Source organism: Mastigoproctus giganteus, chromosome 11 (assembly GCF_048544385.1).
Source record: "Mastigoproctus giganteus isolate SK-2022 chromosome 11, ASM4854438v1, whole genome shotgun sequence".
Classification (NCBI taxonomy): Eukaryota; Metazoa; Arthropoda; class Arachnida; order Uropygi; family Thelyphonidae; genus Mastigoproctus; species Mastigoproctus giganteus.
Genome location: NC_143585.1, coordinates 53,885,398 through 53,901,098, shown reverse-complemented (window position 1 = coordinate 53,901,098; position 15,701 = coordinate 53,885,398). Strand labels below are relative to the sequence as shown.

Genomic DNA, 15,701 nt, shown 5'->3' with positions numbered 1-15,701 from the left:
CCAAGTATATAGCTACTTTATATGTTGCTTCAGTGATGTTAGTCCCTTGTCCTAACATAGTTTTGAATACTTTCTACTGCTGCTGCTTTCCATCTTTCATTTTCATTTAAGTGCAGACTTTTGAGGTTCTCCTTCTAGTTTAGCCTATTTGTTGTCCTTATGAGTCGCATAATGCTGATATGCATTGTATTTTTCACTGTTACCAATATAGCATCACAGAGCAAGCAAACACATCATTTTATCTTTCACTGCAACAATGTAATACTGCAATCCTCATTCTTCATTGAATACTCTCTTTTCTTCCTTTAATGCTCTTTTCTTATTAGGTGATCAGTAAAAATGAAAAAAAATGAAATGTAAAATTAAAAATGAAATACACAGATTGATTGAAGATTCAATTTTAACGGAAACAAACACTGGGGAGAATGACTCGAACATCAACTGATACCGATAGCAGTTAGTGAGATGAGTCATCGCTGATAAGTAAGGCTGCATTGTCAAATGAAGTTGTTTTAAGTGGAAGTGATGCCATATCATCTATATGGGAAACAATAATATTCTGTAAAGATTAGTGAATTAGAATAAATGCTTTATTTTGTATTTACTTTAATATATAATTCATTATTATTTTCCCTAACTAAAAAAGGCAATGCATACATTTTATTTAACTCATATGTTTTCTTTAACATATGCGTTATCGATATAAATAATTTTACCTCTTCACTTTATATTATATTTATATATTGATATAAATAATTTTACCTCTTCACTTTGTTTTGTCCCTCTATCGAACTATCCAATATTTTTATGCCTTTTATGTTTCTTTTGGTAATGTATGGCATAACTGTAAACTAAATTATATAAGGAGAATAACGATATATAAAAAAGAGAATAGATAAAATTTACCTTAAAAATATTTTGAGTTTGGTGTTATGTCATGAAATAAAAGGTGGATTTTGCATTTCAAAGAAACAGACAAAAGGCTGAAACTGGCACCCTAAAAGGCTGCAAGTTTCCCAATCCTGGGCTAGTAACTTTACTGATGTTTATAGTTAAGTACAAATGAAAATGAGAATAATCATTTTCATTTTCATTTGTACTTTGCCTCAATTGTCATTTTGCATTTGTACTTTACCTCAATTAGGCGACATCCAAAATTTAATAGTTTACAGAAAAAAAAAAAAAAAAAAAAATTGCATGGAAACAACAGAAATATACCCCAGGGGCTCACATCTGGTGAGTATGGGCTGGGCACACCCAGGCTCCTTAGCTGTATATCATCATTCTTCTCTCTCTTGGTGATTCCCTTCTACTTCTGACTCTTGTTCTCTCTCTTTCTCTCTCTCTCCCTCCCTCCCTCTCTCTCTCTCTCTCTCTCTCTCTCTCTCTCTCTCTCTCTCTCTCTCTCTCTCTCTCTCTCTCTCTCAGTAATTCAGACTTTTTTTTTTTTTTTTTTGGCTGGTGTGGCATAAGCCTCAGGATTCCTTGCACCATGTGGCTAATAATAATATCTTAAGCAGGTGTGCAGTTTATGCAGTGCACCAACTGCACACCCTGTATGGCAGCCCTGTTATTAGTCTTCTGTCTTAAATATTTTAAAATATCAATCACCTTAAAAACCTTCAAGTAGTTAATATCTGAACTTGTGCTTTGAAATGATTGCATGGTGACTGCTGGACAGGAGGGAGAGGGTTGTGATAAATGGTTACTCTCAGATTTGGCTAATGTTAGAGGTGGCATCTCAAGGGTCAGTTCTGTGACCACATTTATTTCTGAAGTTCATGAATGACATCAGTGAGAGATAGTGGGCATGATGTAAAAACTTGAAGATGACGTAATGATTGGGAGGATAATTAATATTCAGTTCAAAACAATGCTCCTTTAATATGATCTGGCTTTTGAGGATGGTCAGAAAAATGGCAGTTTTTTTTTTTAATGCAGCAAAATGCAGGGTCTTATACCTGAGAATAGCAACCCCAAAGTAACTTAAATACCTGATTGAATTGAATTAAAAATCATACAGAAAGAAACTGATTTAGGAGTTATATTATATTTGAATATGAAGTGAGCATTGTAGACAGCTGGCAAGGATGGCCATGGTATACTATCAGTATTTCTTGAACATTTGCTTGTAGAGATGGTGAGGTCCTTATTCCATTGTATAAGGCAGTGAATAAGGCACTTTGAATACTGTATCCAAGTATTGAGAGCACACCTAAAAAAGAGACATCAAGCTTCTTGAAAGGGTCCAAAGATGGGCAAACTGTTTGGTGATCAGCTTAGAGGGAACTTGACTGAGGTCTATGACTGATAGGGTGTAGTAAAATGGATGGAGGCAAAATTTTTGCTGATAAAAATTATTTTGGAATTAGACATCCATAAATTCAAATTGTAGTTAAAAGTTACAGTGTGTAAAGTTTTCTCTTAGCCAGAGAGCTGTTAATCACTTGAATTTTACCTCCATCAATAACCAACCAAGGCTGATAGCTTGGGGAAAGTCAGAGGTCAGGTTGCTTTTTTATATTTATTTTTTAGTTTAATATTTTTTTATTGTTTTTTATTATTTCCCTTTTATTGTTTTGGTTAGTGCAGCAAAAGACCATGATTTTCTTGCACTATATGGTTAATAACAACAAATTGTATTGAAAAAGGGGAAAAAAAAATCATAAACAGCCATAGAAATATGGTGAAGAACAGTTAACAGTAATAATACTTATACTTGCATGTAGTCAATAATCCTTTGAACTAATTATAAAAATGTGGCATTCACATTATACTTCCAATGAAATTTATTGGGACTACTGTATCAACTTACTCACACAGTGCATGAAGCATATAAGAATGTGCTTCATGCATGATGAGGCACTTTTAAACATCACTTACTGTGACATCACAGTATGGCTTTACTATGTTACATTAAGAAACTTAGAAAGACACGTCTTGGCTTTGATGCTCAAGTATTGTAAAACTCTTAAACAACAATAATCTCACTGTTTGTTGTTGTTTGTTATTTGGTTTTTAGGTGCATTAGCAACTAAGGCCATATTGCTCTGGGAATATATGGTGGTCATTCTCTGACCTTTCCGCATCCTCCGTATTTGGCGGTGACGGGCTCGAACCCCAGTCTAATCAAGAAGCGTGTGCTACGCACTGCTGCTCCTTCCCACCTGGCTATGGAGGTGCCCAATAATCTCACTACGACAGACAAAGTTACCATTGTTGCATATAGTTGACAAGCATAATGCATGATTATATTTGGGATTTCATAGTACTAGTATCAATCGGTGCATATAAATTTGTATTTTATACACATATTGTACTTTTTATTAATATTTTTTGGTATTTGATGTGGTGACTTATTTATATTATCTGATGCCTTACTAGTTTATCCTTTAACTTCACACATTGTCTTAAGTTGTCAGTGTCATTAAAAATCTCTCTCTCTCTTGTCTTGAACTTATCTGATGGAATTGTAACTTTTAATTTCAGGTTCTCAAATACTGTGATCACGTACATGGGAAGTGGCATTTCTCTGAGATTCGTGCAATTTTTTGTCGCCGCTATCTTTTACAGAATGTGGCACTGGAAATTTTTCTGGCTTCACGGAGTAAGTCTGATATATTTATATGATAGCAGATTATTTTATTTCAGAACTTTTAATTAATATTGGAGTGAGCTTTGATTAATATGGGAATTGTGTTTGCTGATCCTTATTTTGGTAAACATAGATAAAAGTAAACAGCTTCAGCCCCAAGTGCCAAGCGTTTTTCTCTCTGGATTTTATAAAGTGCTCTTTGAAAGTGATATAGTTTTATTTCTTTGGTTATGTGATATTATTCTTTCATTTACTTCAAGTGGTTCTGTGCTTGGCAAGTCTGAAATAAAAACCCAGAAAGAGAATCCACTTTTCTTTTTTCAGTCTACGTATCAAATACTAACCACTCTACTAATTTCGATAACCGTTGTTACTGGTGTTGCAGCTCCTGCCTCCACATGGTGGGGCCAGTAACCTGGAGGAAAATGCAACCCTCAGGGCTAAAAGGAACAGAAATGGAAACTGATGTATTTCCACATTTAGAGCCAAAGAGCTCTCAGCACGAGAATAATGACACTGACCATGACTTCTTTCAATGAGACTGAAGATGGACACAAGGAAGCAGGAATCTCCAGCATTCCTCATATTGCATTCTTTGTCAGCCAAACCTGCGAGTAAACTCTTCCCTTTCATCATCCAGAGATGCCTAGAAAATGCCACAGATTCACCAAAAATGGTTAATATCTCGAATCAGGAGAATTACTAATAGAGACATCTCACTTTTTATTACATTATTATCACAGCTTACTTCTTTAAGTGGAATTCCAATTCAAGTCATCCCACATAACACACTAAATTCTTCCAATGGAGTGATCACCGAATGGGATCCATTAAACATTTCTGAAAAAGAAATAGTCCAGGAACTAAAAGATCAAAATGTCTCTCATGCAAAATGAATCATGGTCAGAAAAGATGGCAACTTAACTCCTACACAAAACATAATGTTAACTTTCAGTGCACCAAATCTACCAGCTTCTTGCAGAGCAGGTTACTTGAACTGCAGCATTCGGCCATATATCCCAAATCTGCTTAGCTGCTATAAATGTAAAAAAAATTGGCCATTCTCAGACAGCATGACAACATGTCTGAACTGTGGGTGCAAAACTCACATGCAAGCAGAATGAAAGTCACCAAAACCACAGTGTCCTAATTGTAGTGGCAAGCATCCAGCTTACTCCAAAGATTGGGAACTCTGGAAGTTAGGAAAAAAAAGTCAAAAATATAAAATCGAAAATAAAGCTTCTCACCAAGAAGCGAGAAAACAGGTTAATCTAAGTACACCAAAATGCACTTATGCTTCTACCGTCCACAGTCACAAATCATTGGCATGTCAGACAGAAGTGTCAATCTCTCCAAACATATCAATCCATCTAAGCCGAACTTAGTAAACCAAAGCAATAATACACCACTTACAATTCCATCCAAGAGTTCTCTGCATTGTCAAGTAGCAGAAAATTTGCAAAAATCATATCCTGTTGAGACGAAGCAATCATACATAACAAGCATGGATACAGATGATACTAACAATCAAAAAGAGCTGCTTGAAATACATACAGATGATAATATGGATGATAGCAATGACTCAGGGTGCCACACGTTTCCCAGAAAAGAAAAATCAAAACCTGACCATTATAAACAATCTGCTCATAAAAAGCAGACACAATGCCATAGGAATCTGGGATGCTTGCTGTGCACTCCTATGGAATTTATCCATGTGGTTCAACAGCCTACTTTTGCCCGACTTTGACACTTGCTTCAACAATATAGGTGGCCCTGGGATGGCTCATATAGGATCAGTCAGCTAGTGTGCTCAAGCCATTTTCCTATCGCACAGTCTGAGGATTAGGATACAGGTTGGTGGAGGTGCAGATATAATGCTTGAGTAGCCCTTGCATCCCCACCGTTGGGCTAATTTATTGCTTGCTGGGCTGGGCACTGAAAAAAAAAAAAAAAAAAAAACATTTATCAACTTAAATCTTTCTTCTTGGACTGCAACGTGGGCCCTACCAAAAAATTTAATGACTAGATAATTTCACTTCAGCAAAAAAATAAGAAATATCAGGTCAAACACCTAAATACCTGATAATTAACTCTAGTAGTATGATGGCCATAGGGATAACGTTACCTTTCTTTATCCAGAAAGGCTTGGAAGGGTTGGCAGGCTCGTCTAAATCAAATGGTTTTGCTCAGGTGACTTCCTTATAGAGACTAGAAATGATAAATATTCAGAATAGCTCCTCCAAGCCATGTCTACTGGGGGAAATGTTCATTTCAGTAGCACCCCATAAAACACTGAAATCACCTGGAAGCATCATCTGAGAATGATTGCGATTGTCTTGTGTTTTACCTAGGGTTAATGCTGGTTCCTTCTTAAACCCTCCTCTGCTCGCAACGTTACTACTATGAAATAATCACTATGAAAAGGCACTGTGGTCTCTAATATCGCTCATCACTGCTTCACCGGCCCCGAGTGCCAAGCGATATTAGTGACCACAGCATCTTTTCATAGTGATACTCCTGAGTTTCGCAAGTCCATTAACTCTTGAGTATTAGAATTAAATAGATCTCTTCAGTTGCCTGAAATAATTCAAAATTTCTTGCACTTCCATTCTTTTCAGGTCTGATATGAAAACATACTCTTTACATCTCACATATAGGAGGAAGGCATACCACAAGGTTTGATATTTAGTTCAATACTATTTGCATTTCTAGTTAGCAACATGCCACGGGATATCCCAAAAGCTGTTGAAGCTTACATGTATGCAGATGACCTTCCATTTCCTGTCATTCTAAAAGTATGAACACCATTGAGCGGCAGCTCCATCTTGCCATAACCAAAATAGTACCGTGGACTTCCCGGAACAGCTGTCGACTATCAGAAAGGAAATGCAATGCCGCTCACTTCTGCAAGCTACAAGCACTCTATCCCTATCCTAAACTAGAAATAAACTAACCTCCAATTCAACTTGTTAATATGTTTAGATTTCTTGTATTGATATTAGACAGCAAGCTAAACTTCCAAGTTCACATCACTCATTTAAGAACTACTTGCATAAAGCATTTGAACATACAGTGGATTCTGGTTATTTGGGCCACCGGTTAATCGGGGCAGCCATTTATTTGGGACAAATCTTAAAAAAACAGAAACCAATGGAGAAAATAGCCAGGGTTTACTTCGCTTAATTGGGACAAGATGCCGTTTAATCGGGGCGGGAGACCAGTGTTGCATACACTGGAGATCAGTGTTGCCAACTCTTAATAATATTTCCCGCTAGCCCCATACTCAAAATTTTTAACATTTAACCCGCCAAATTTTTAAAATTTTTATTTGTTTGTACTTTGTAGTGAATAAAAACAAACAAACAAATAGTATATATAAATAGTTATTTATTTTCTGTTTTTAATATAAAATCAATATCTAAAAGTCTAAATTAATTTCGAAATTCAATACCTCCTCATCATATTCTTCTTGCGTACCTATTTTGCGAAGCACTTCTTCAGGTAAAACATAATTTTTACAACACTTTTCAACTCTTTTGAGCCCGTATCGTACTGATAAGATTGCATTAACCGTGCCAACACTCATTCTGTTGCATGTTTTGTTTTTTACTAGATTTAAGTTGCTGAATATTATTTCCACATCTGCATTGGATAATGGCAAAATTAAAATACCCAATGCAAATTGGCTAATTTCTTTAAATGGATTTTCAGCGCTTGCATCTCGATATTTCGAAACTTCTGACCAAAACTTCATTGTATTGTTGATGTTTTCCCATTTAACGAGAGTAATGTTTATATACTGCTCATTTTTTTCAATTTCTACTTCAGACAATTTTAAATTTTGTAATAAATTTATCAGTGGTTCTTTTTGTTGCTTTAATTTACTGTTAACTGAGATTAATGATATTTTTTCTAATTCTTTTATGTTGTCCGGAAGGAGTTGTTTTATTTGTTTCATTAATATCAAGTTCGGTACATCGGACTTCAAATGTGTATAAACGCTGTTATTAACTCCAATCATAACGCTAGCATTATCTGTCCCAATGCCCACAAGATTATTTAAAGGAAGTTTAAAATTTTCCAGCGTTATTTTAATTGAATTTGAAATATTTTCAGCGTTACATTGATCTAATTCTACAAGAGCTAAGAATGTAGAAACTCTTTTATCGAATTGCTCATCATAATACACAATTGCAATACCTAATAGTTTTGTTACACTAATATCGTTTGATTCATCTAGTAACAAACTATAATTTGAAAAGCCATTGAGCCCTGACTTCAATAAATCTTTCTGAAAGTGGGGGTATAGGATATATTTTATAATGCCGCTGCATTTTGTTCGATGAATTTTTAAAGTTTTGGCTGTTTGATCTTGGAATGCATTCTTACATAATTCGCCAAGGTGGTCTTTTGCCAGTATTGACGAGTGAGCACAAACAAACTTAACTTTGCTTCAGCTTCCACTGTTTGTAAATTCTTGGTGGGAAATTTTAATTTAGATTGGTTGACTGATCTATTAGGTTCGGTCCGATTTCTGGAGGTCACAACCATAAAACAATTAGCAGTCACCTGTTTATTGGGCTTTTCTGTTAGCGCAATCTATCATAAACGGATAGTAAACTCGATCTTATTGAATTTGCGATAATACCGACAGCTGGAATTCTGTGGGTTATTATGGTGAAATGTGTTTACACTTCCATGAAATCTTCAATCATATAAAAAAATTAATTTTCATAATCTTCTCTTCATTCCTATTTTTAAAGCTTCGTAACTTGTTACTCCGTTCTCACTTGCACATATCGTATTACTTGCAATTTGTGTGTGCCTTGTTCTTTGTTATTGATTGCTTATCTTTTTACTGTTTTGAATTTTAACCCCCCCCACAAATGTCAGTGAACGTACATATTACAGTACGTATTAATTCCGATTTGCACATATCATTTAATTTTTTAATTGGTAAGGTAATAAAGGGTAAATTTGTGCTTAATATATCTTTGCTTTCATAGCCTGTGGATAATATTCCTCCTATTTTCGCTAATTGAATCGCTGTTTAATAGAACTAAAATTCAATTCACAAACGTGATCACAACGAACGGCGCTTACTACACATCGTATAGTGAACGGTACTTTACTAGGGTGAGTCCATTTTAACGTGATTTGATTGTATAGTGAACCAATTGTAAAGCGGGAGTCCATTGTATTTTTAACTTTTTTTTACGTGAAACTTCGGATAATCGGGGCAGCCGCTTAATCGGGCCAAAATGCACTAGTCCCAATGTGTCCCAATTAACAGGAATCGACTGTACTTTGATCAGTCTTGTCCATGTCATGCAGAGCTGATCGGTATACCTCACTACACCTCTATAAGTCTCTAATCCATTCACACTAGATTGCGGTTCTCCGGTATATGACACTGCTAGGATAAGCACATTACAACAGCTAAATGTCATCCAGCATGTTGCTCTGAGGACAGCCCTGGAAGCTTTCAGGACTTCTCTAGTCCAAAGCCTTTACATTGAAGTACATGATCTGCCATTACAGTTACGCAGAAAAACATTGCTGCTATGATCCGTAGTAGTCTCTCATCCATTTCCATCCTAGTTGGGATTATCTGTACAATTCCTGGTGGGATCCCTTTTATGAGAGTAAGCCACATGAAAACTGACCTTGCATCACTCAGATTTAAAGAATTTTTTCATACTTGGAATCAGGGGCAGCTCGTTGGTAGGCACTGTGGAACTGCAGCACCCCCAGCTTTTTAAATCTAAATATACAGTCAATGGAGTTATATGAATTTTGTGAAGAACAATGCAACGCAACGAATATTTTTATTAGTGGGTCCCGCATATAGTATACTCATCCTCTATTTCCAATAATCATTTCAATAATAAATGAATAAAAACACGAGATCGTTTTCAACTTTGAATTTTTACTGTAGGCGGAACTGTGTGCTACACCGTTTCTCAATCTTTTTACTTTCGTGGCACATTTTCCAAAGAAGAAAAATTTTGCGGCACACCTACGTATTCATAGAAGAAGAAATTTCTAAATTTCGCGGCACGCTAATGTGACGCGGCACACCCTTTGAAAAACACTGTGCTACACAGTTCCACATTTTGGCCCCAGTGGTTGAGTCAATGCTTAGTTGGCAGGTTGCCAATATGCAATTTTAGAGGTGATAAAACCTCTAAAGTGATAAAATGAGTCAAAGGAACTGCTGAGAGAGCAGTGCCAATTTGAACAGTGCACCAAACTTGAATGAAAAGGTTGTTAATCTATTTTCAACAAAAAAAAAAAAAGCTGAAGAATGGATTTTATTTTTAAATAAAATTTCGAGATTACCCAAGTCTGTTAATGGTAAGTGTCCAGTTAATGTTTTGTAGTATTTTTAACATGCTTATTATTATTATTATTACCATCTATGTCTACATGTCTTATAACCAAGGCAATTTAATGTCACTTTAAGAAGCAGCACCCGCATACATCAGAGTCACGAGCCGCCACTTCTTGGAATGTTGATGTAAGTGACATTTCTCATGACACAACTCTTCCTGTACCACCCTGATTACATTTTCATGCCTCTCATGAAGACCTCATTTTCCAATGGGCGATGGATGTTTTATCTTCTTCCAATATTAGACAGTTGCACACAGCCCACTATTGCAGTTGTAATCTCAACTGCAATGCCTGTTCAGTATACACTGATGGATCAAAAACTGACAGTGCAGTAGGTGCTGCATCAGTTTTCTCTTCATTTATAGTTATTGCTGAGCTGTATGATCAAATTGTTGAACATTCCATTTCACCTTCCCTAATCTATACTGACTCTGTCGGTGCAGTGTTTGCCATAAGGGAAAAACTGCACTGAGGTTTCTCTTCACATTATCCTACACTGAAAGCTATTCACTATCAGCTACTCTCCTGCAGAGAGTCCAATCAATCAATCTGTAACAATTTTATTGGATACTGGGACATTTGGCCCCAAGTGCCAAGCGATTTTTCCTGAGCGATATATTGAGTGATTTTCACAGTGATCTCGTTCTGTTTAATTTCTAGTGCTTTTCAAATTTTCAGTTTATTATAAGTGGTTCTATACTTTACATATATTAAGTAAGAACCCAGAAAGGGAAATCACCTTTCTTTTTCTTAGTATATATATTAATTTTCACTAGCAAACTAATTTTTCTAGCCGCTTGGTCACTAGGTGACACTGCTCCTGCCTCCACGTGGCGGGGCCGCTAACCTGGGGGAAGAAAAGGTATCCTTCGGGGCAAAAAAGGAGCAACCATGGATATAAATGACTATCCACCTTTAGAGCCATCAAGCTCAAGGCCAGAGCCATCAAGCTCAAGGCCAGAGACATCACCTGAGAATAAACTAAACCAACCCAAAAGGCTTCGTAGAGAAGCACAATGCCATGACTGACTTGCCAAATTTTTTGGTAATTCACTCCCTATCGAACCAGCCTGTGGGAAAGTTATCGCCATTTCTAATCCAAAGATATTTGTAATCCATCACCGGATTACTAAAAATGGTGAAACGACTGCAATCGAGAGACCTCCTGATCGAAACATCTTCCTCCAAACATTCTGAATGGCTGCTAAAAACAAAGACGTTTGGCAGGCTGCCCGTATCTGTCACTCCCCACGACACCTTCAATTCATCTAAAGGAGTTATCACAGAGTGGGACCTACTTACAGTCTCTGAGGAAGAACTGGTTCAAGAGCTTAGCAGTCAAAAAGTGATCAGTGCCAAACGAATTATGACAAAACAAGATGGAAATCTCATTCCTACTAGATCCATCATCTTAACATTTAGCACTCCAGAATTGCCATCCACAGTAAAAGCTGGCTATTTAAATTGCCAAATTCGCCCTTACATTCCAAACCCAATTCGATATTTTAAATGCCAGAAATATGGACACTCTCAGCAGGCATGCAGAGGGGATTCCATCTGTCCAATTTGTGGATCAAAGGACCATCATGTGAAATGTGGAAAACTGGAAAAAAAAAATACAAAATTGAACATAAAGTCACATATCCTGAGGCAAGCAGACAGATTATGTTGACCATGCCTAGTCGAACATATGCGTCTCACACCCGGAGCTATTCATCAACTGCAGTCAAACAGATGTGTCAATTTCATCTAGCACTTCTCTTTGCTAACTGTGTTAAAGCTAACCTTTCAAAACCTGGAAAAGACACTCCTAAAATTAAAACCAATGAAGCCACTAACACTCCACTCAGTATTCCAACTTATACTCCAGTGGTCTCGAAAGACAAAGAAAAATTGAAAACTCCTAAAGACTAAGAAAGCTGAAGCACCCACTAACAGTATGGAAGTGGATGAACACCAAGGTTATGAGGAACCCGTCCTGGAACTTCATGCCAACGACACAATGGATACTGGACACCCCATGTTCCCAAAAAAAGACTGGAAGAAATGCTCTGTACAAAAAAAAAATGATCAGATGAATCTTCCTCAACTCAACTCAACCCAAATAATGCAAAATATCATACAATGGAACTGCAGAGGACTAAGAAGTCATTCAGATGACTTGAAGGATTTACTCTCGCAATTTAATCCCGTAAGCATATGCCTACAGGAAATATTCCTGTCACCACAAAGCTCACCAAAATTTTCAAATTATGTCATGTACAGATGAGATAGGATATCAGAATCTCCTGCATGAGGTGGAGTAGCTTTTCTTATTAATTCCAATATTCCATCAAGGCTCATCCAGTTACAAACCTCCCTAGAAGTTGTGGCAGCTCGTGTTGAAGTTGGTAATTCAGTTACCCTTGTTTCTATATACATTCCACCCTCTCTGCTGTTTCCTCATTCAGAAATGGATAATCTCCTCACACAACTCCCAAAACCAATTTGCCTTTTCGGTGATTTTAATGGCCACCATTCATTGTGGGAATCCACTACAATGGACGCAAGAGGCAAATTGATTGAGGAGTTTTTGAATAAGAATGATCTAAATTTAATAAAGGTGGTAGATGACTTTCATCAACCGGTGAAATACCACCACTTTGCTTATTGGAGGCTCGAAGTGGTGAAACCCATGTTTAGTCTCTAGAGCAAAGTTTCCGGCATCCCTCCCCCATACTTCTTCAACCCATGCACGGTACTAAGTACTATAGGTTTTGATACCTTTTGTGTTTGGGGTTTTCATAAAAAAAAAAAAAAAAAAAAACTAAACTCTGGATCTTCCACATACATCCACCTACCTACAGGATCCACTTCTGTAATTGACTTGTCAATTTGCTCACCGTCAATTTTTCCAATCATGACATGGTCGGTGTTAGCAGAACCCTTTAACGGTGATACGATTTAATGGAGAGTTCACTTAACAATATGCTTATCCTTCTTCCTGGAGCCATTCTTTTACTATTTCCATACCAAAACCAGGAAAAGATCCTACCCTTGTTCAAAATTATAGGCCCATATCTCTCGCAAGCTGCTTGGGTAAAATTCTCAAAAGGATGGTTCATAATAGGCTCACCTACATCTTGGAGTCACAGAATCTCCTCCCAGATCATCAGTATGGCTTTCGAAAAAATAGATCAACCCTAGATGTGCTCATCAAAGCCGAATCTCATATCCGCAATGCCTTCGTCAGGAAACAACATCTATTTATGGTCAACTTAGATCTTGAAAAGGCATTTGACACTACCTTGGATCATGGTATTCTTATGGATCTTTACCATCTGGGATTTAGGGACCATTTGCCTGAAATAATTAAAAATTTCCTGCAATTGTGCACTTTTCACGTCCGGTATAAAAGAATACTCTCTGATTCTCACATTCAGACAGAAGGAGTCCCGCAGGGATTGATACTTAGTTCAACACTTTTTGCAGTTAAGAGTCAGCACAATAATACGTAATATTCCAAAAATTGTTGAAACTTATATGTATGCAGACGATCTTACCATTTCCTGGCAGAGTCAAAGTATCAATACCATTGAATGCCAACTACAACTTGCCATAACCAAAATTGAATTGTGGACTTTAAGGAATGGTTATCGACTATCAGAAAAGAAATGCACTACCACCCACTTTTGCAAGCATTGGGCTCTCCATCCTGATCCTGAATTACATGTCAACAATATTCCAATCCCACTTGCTACTAATGTCAGATTTCTTGGTCTGATATTAGACAGCAAGCTTAATTTCCAAGCTCACATCAATCAATTAAGAAATGTCTGTCTAAAACATATGAACATACTTCGGTCAGTCTCGTTAATTTGTCTTGGGGAGCTGATCGATATACTTTACTTCACCTTTACAGAATTTAATCCGTTCATGCTTATTTTATGGTTGTCTAGTATATGATTCTGCTAGAAGCACTACTTTACAACATCTAAATATCATTCAGCACAGTGCTCTGAGGACTTCATTGGGCACCTTCTGGGCTTCTCCAATCCAAAGTCTTTATATCAAAGCACATGATCCTCCATTACATCTTTGTAGGAAAACATTGTTGCTCCAATGCACTGCTAAAATCCAGAGTATACCATCTCACCCCAGTTGGAAGTATCTTTATAATACTCAGTGGGATTTGTTCTACGAGAGCAAATCAAATGAAAATAGACCTGCTTCACTCAGAATTAAAGAGCTGGTTCAGAATTGGAATATTGATTTAAGTGATATCTTTCAGGACACAACTGCTCCTGTTCCACCTTAGACATACGTTTCTGCGTCTTACGATGTACATTTTCTTCAGTGGGGGAAAAATGTCATACCACCTTGCAATATCAGGCAGTTGCATTCATCTCACGTTACTCTGAACTCTCGTGTCTGTAAAATCTATACTGACGGATCGAAAACTGTGTGTACGGTAGGTGCTGCTGCAGTTTTTCCTTCATTTACTGCTACAGCCTCACTATCATTAGCCTACAGCATCTTCACTGCTGAATTATATGCTATCAATAATTCAGCAGTGATCAGCACTTGGTGAAATTATTGAGCTATCCATCTCACCTGCCTAATTTACACTCCTTCAATGCTGTGTCTGCCATAAGAAAGAATTTCTCATCTTCCCATCCAGTCTTGAAATACATTCATTCTCAGTTAATCTCCTGCAATGTGTTCAATCAGTTTTTGCTGGATACCTGGTCATTCTGGCATTCCAGGAAATGAAAGTACTGACTTTGCCACTAAACATCCTCAACCCTCTCTCTCACAACACCCTCAGGTTCCTTACAGCGACTATAAGTCTATCATTCGCAAAGCATGCTAAGACAACTGGTCACAGATCTGGAAAACTAACACGAACAATGAACTTTACCAGATAAAACAAGATCCAAAACTGTGGCTCTCTAGCTTCCGACAAAACAGAAGAGAGGAAGTGGTATTGGCGCGACTCAGAATTGGACACACTCATCATACATATATCTTTCTGCTATTGGGAGAAAACGCACCTCAGTGTTCATCCTGTCAGACGCAGTTTACGGTCTGTCATTTTCTGGTTGCTTGTCCCTTACATTCAACCATCCATTCCATCACTTTCAAATCTCTCTCCATATTGAACATCTCTCATGATTTATCGCACTTCATAGGAAATGAAGCAAACGTAGAAGAACTTTTGATGTTCTTAAAATATATTTACCTGTACAGGAGCATATAATTTAACCTCTATAACTATATGTTGCCTGTAAATAAACAGGATCAGACACAATTTGGCCTCAGCAGCCCTTGTGTCGTTAAGCTCTATACCAACAACAACAACTGGGACATTCTGGAATTCCAGGAAATGAGACTGCTGATTGCTGCTAAGCAACCTCTTACCACATTCTCACAGCACCTTCAAGTTCCTTATGTGGATTACCAGCCTGTAATTTGCAAGGCCTGTTACTGATCACAGATCTAGAAAAGTAATTCCAACAACAAATTTTACAGATTAAACAAGATCCCAAGTTGTGGCTCTTCTGATTCAGACAAAACAGATGAGAAGTGGTACTGGCAAGACTGAGAAGTGTGTGTGTGTGTGTGTGTGTGTGTGTGTGTGTGTGTGTGTGTGTGTGTGTGTGTGTGTGTGTGTGTATCATGGTGGCTCCACGGTAGTAGCCCATCCCCACCTTTGTTCTCTGTGATGGCA

The 15,701-nt window shown here is 37.3% G+C and overlaps 1 protein-coding gene across 1 annotated transcript in view; it reads left to right on the top strand.

The window, feature by feature from the left end:
* rg (A kinase anchor protein rugose) overlaps nt 1-15,701 on the top strand; it is a 1,582,765-nt gene that overhangs the window by 1,226,989 nt on the left and 340,075 nt on the right. Inside the window, exon 40 of the mRNA XM_090384432.1 lies at nt 3,490-3,607. Coding sequence (XP_090240558.1) covers nt 3,490-3,607 — 118 coding nt within the window. The remainder of the gene's footprint in view (nt 1-3,489; nt 3,608-15,701) is intronic.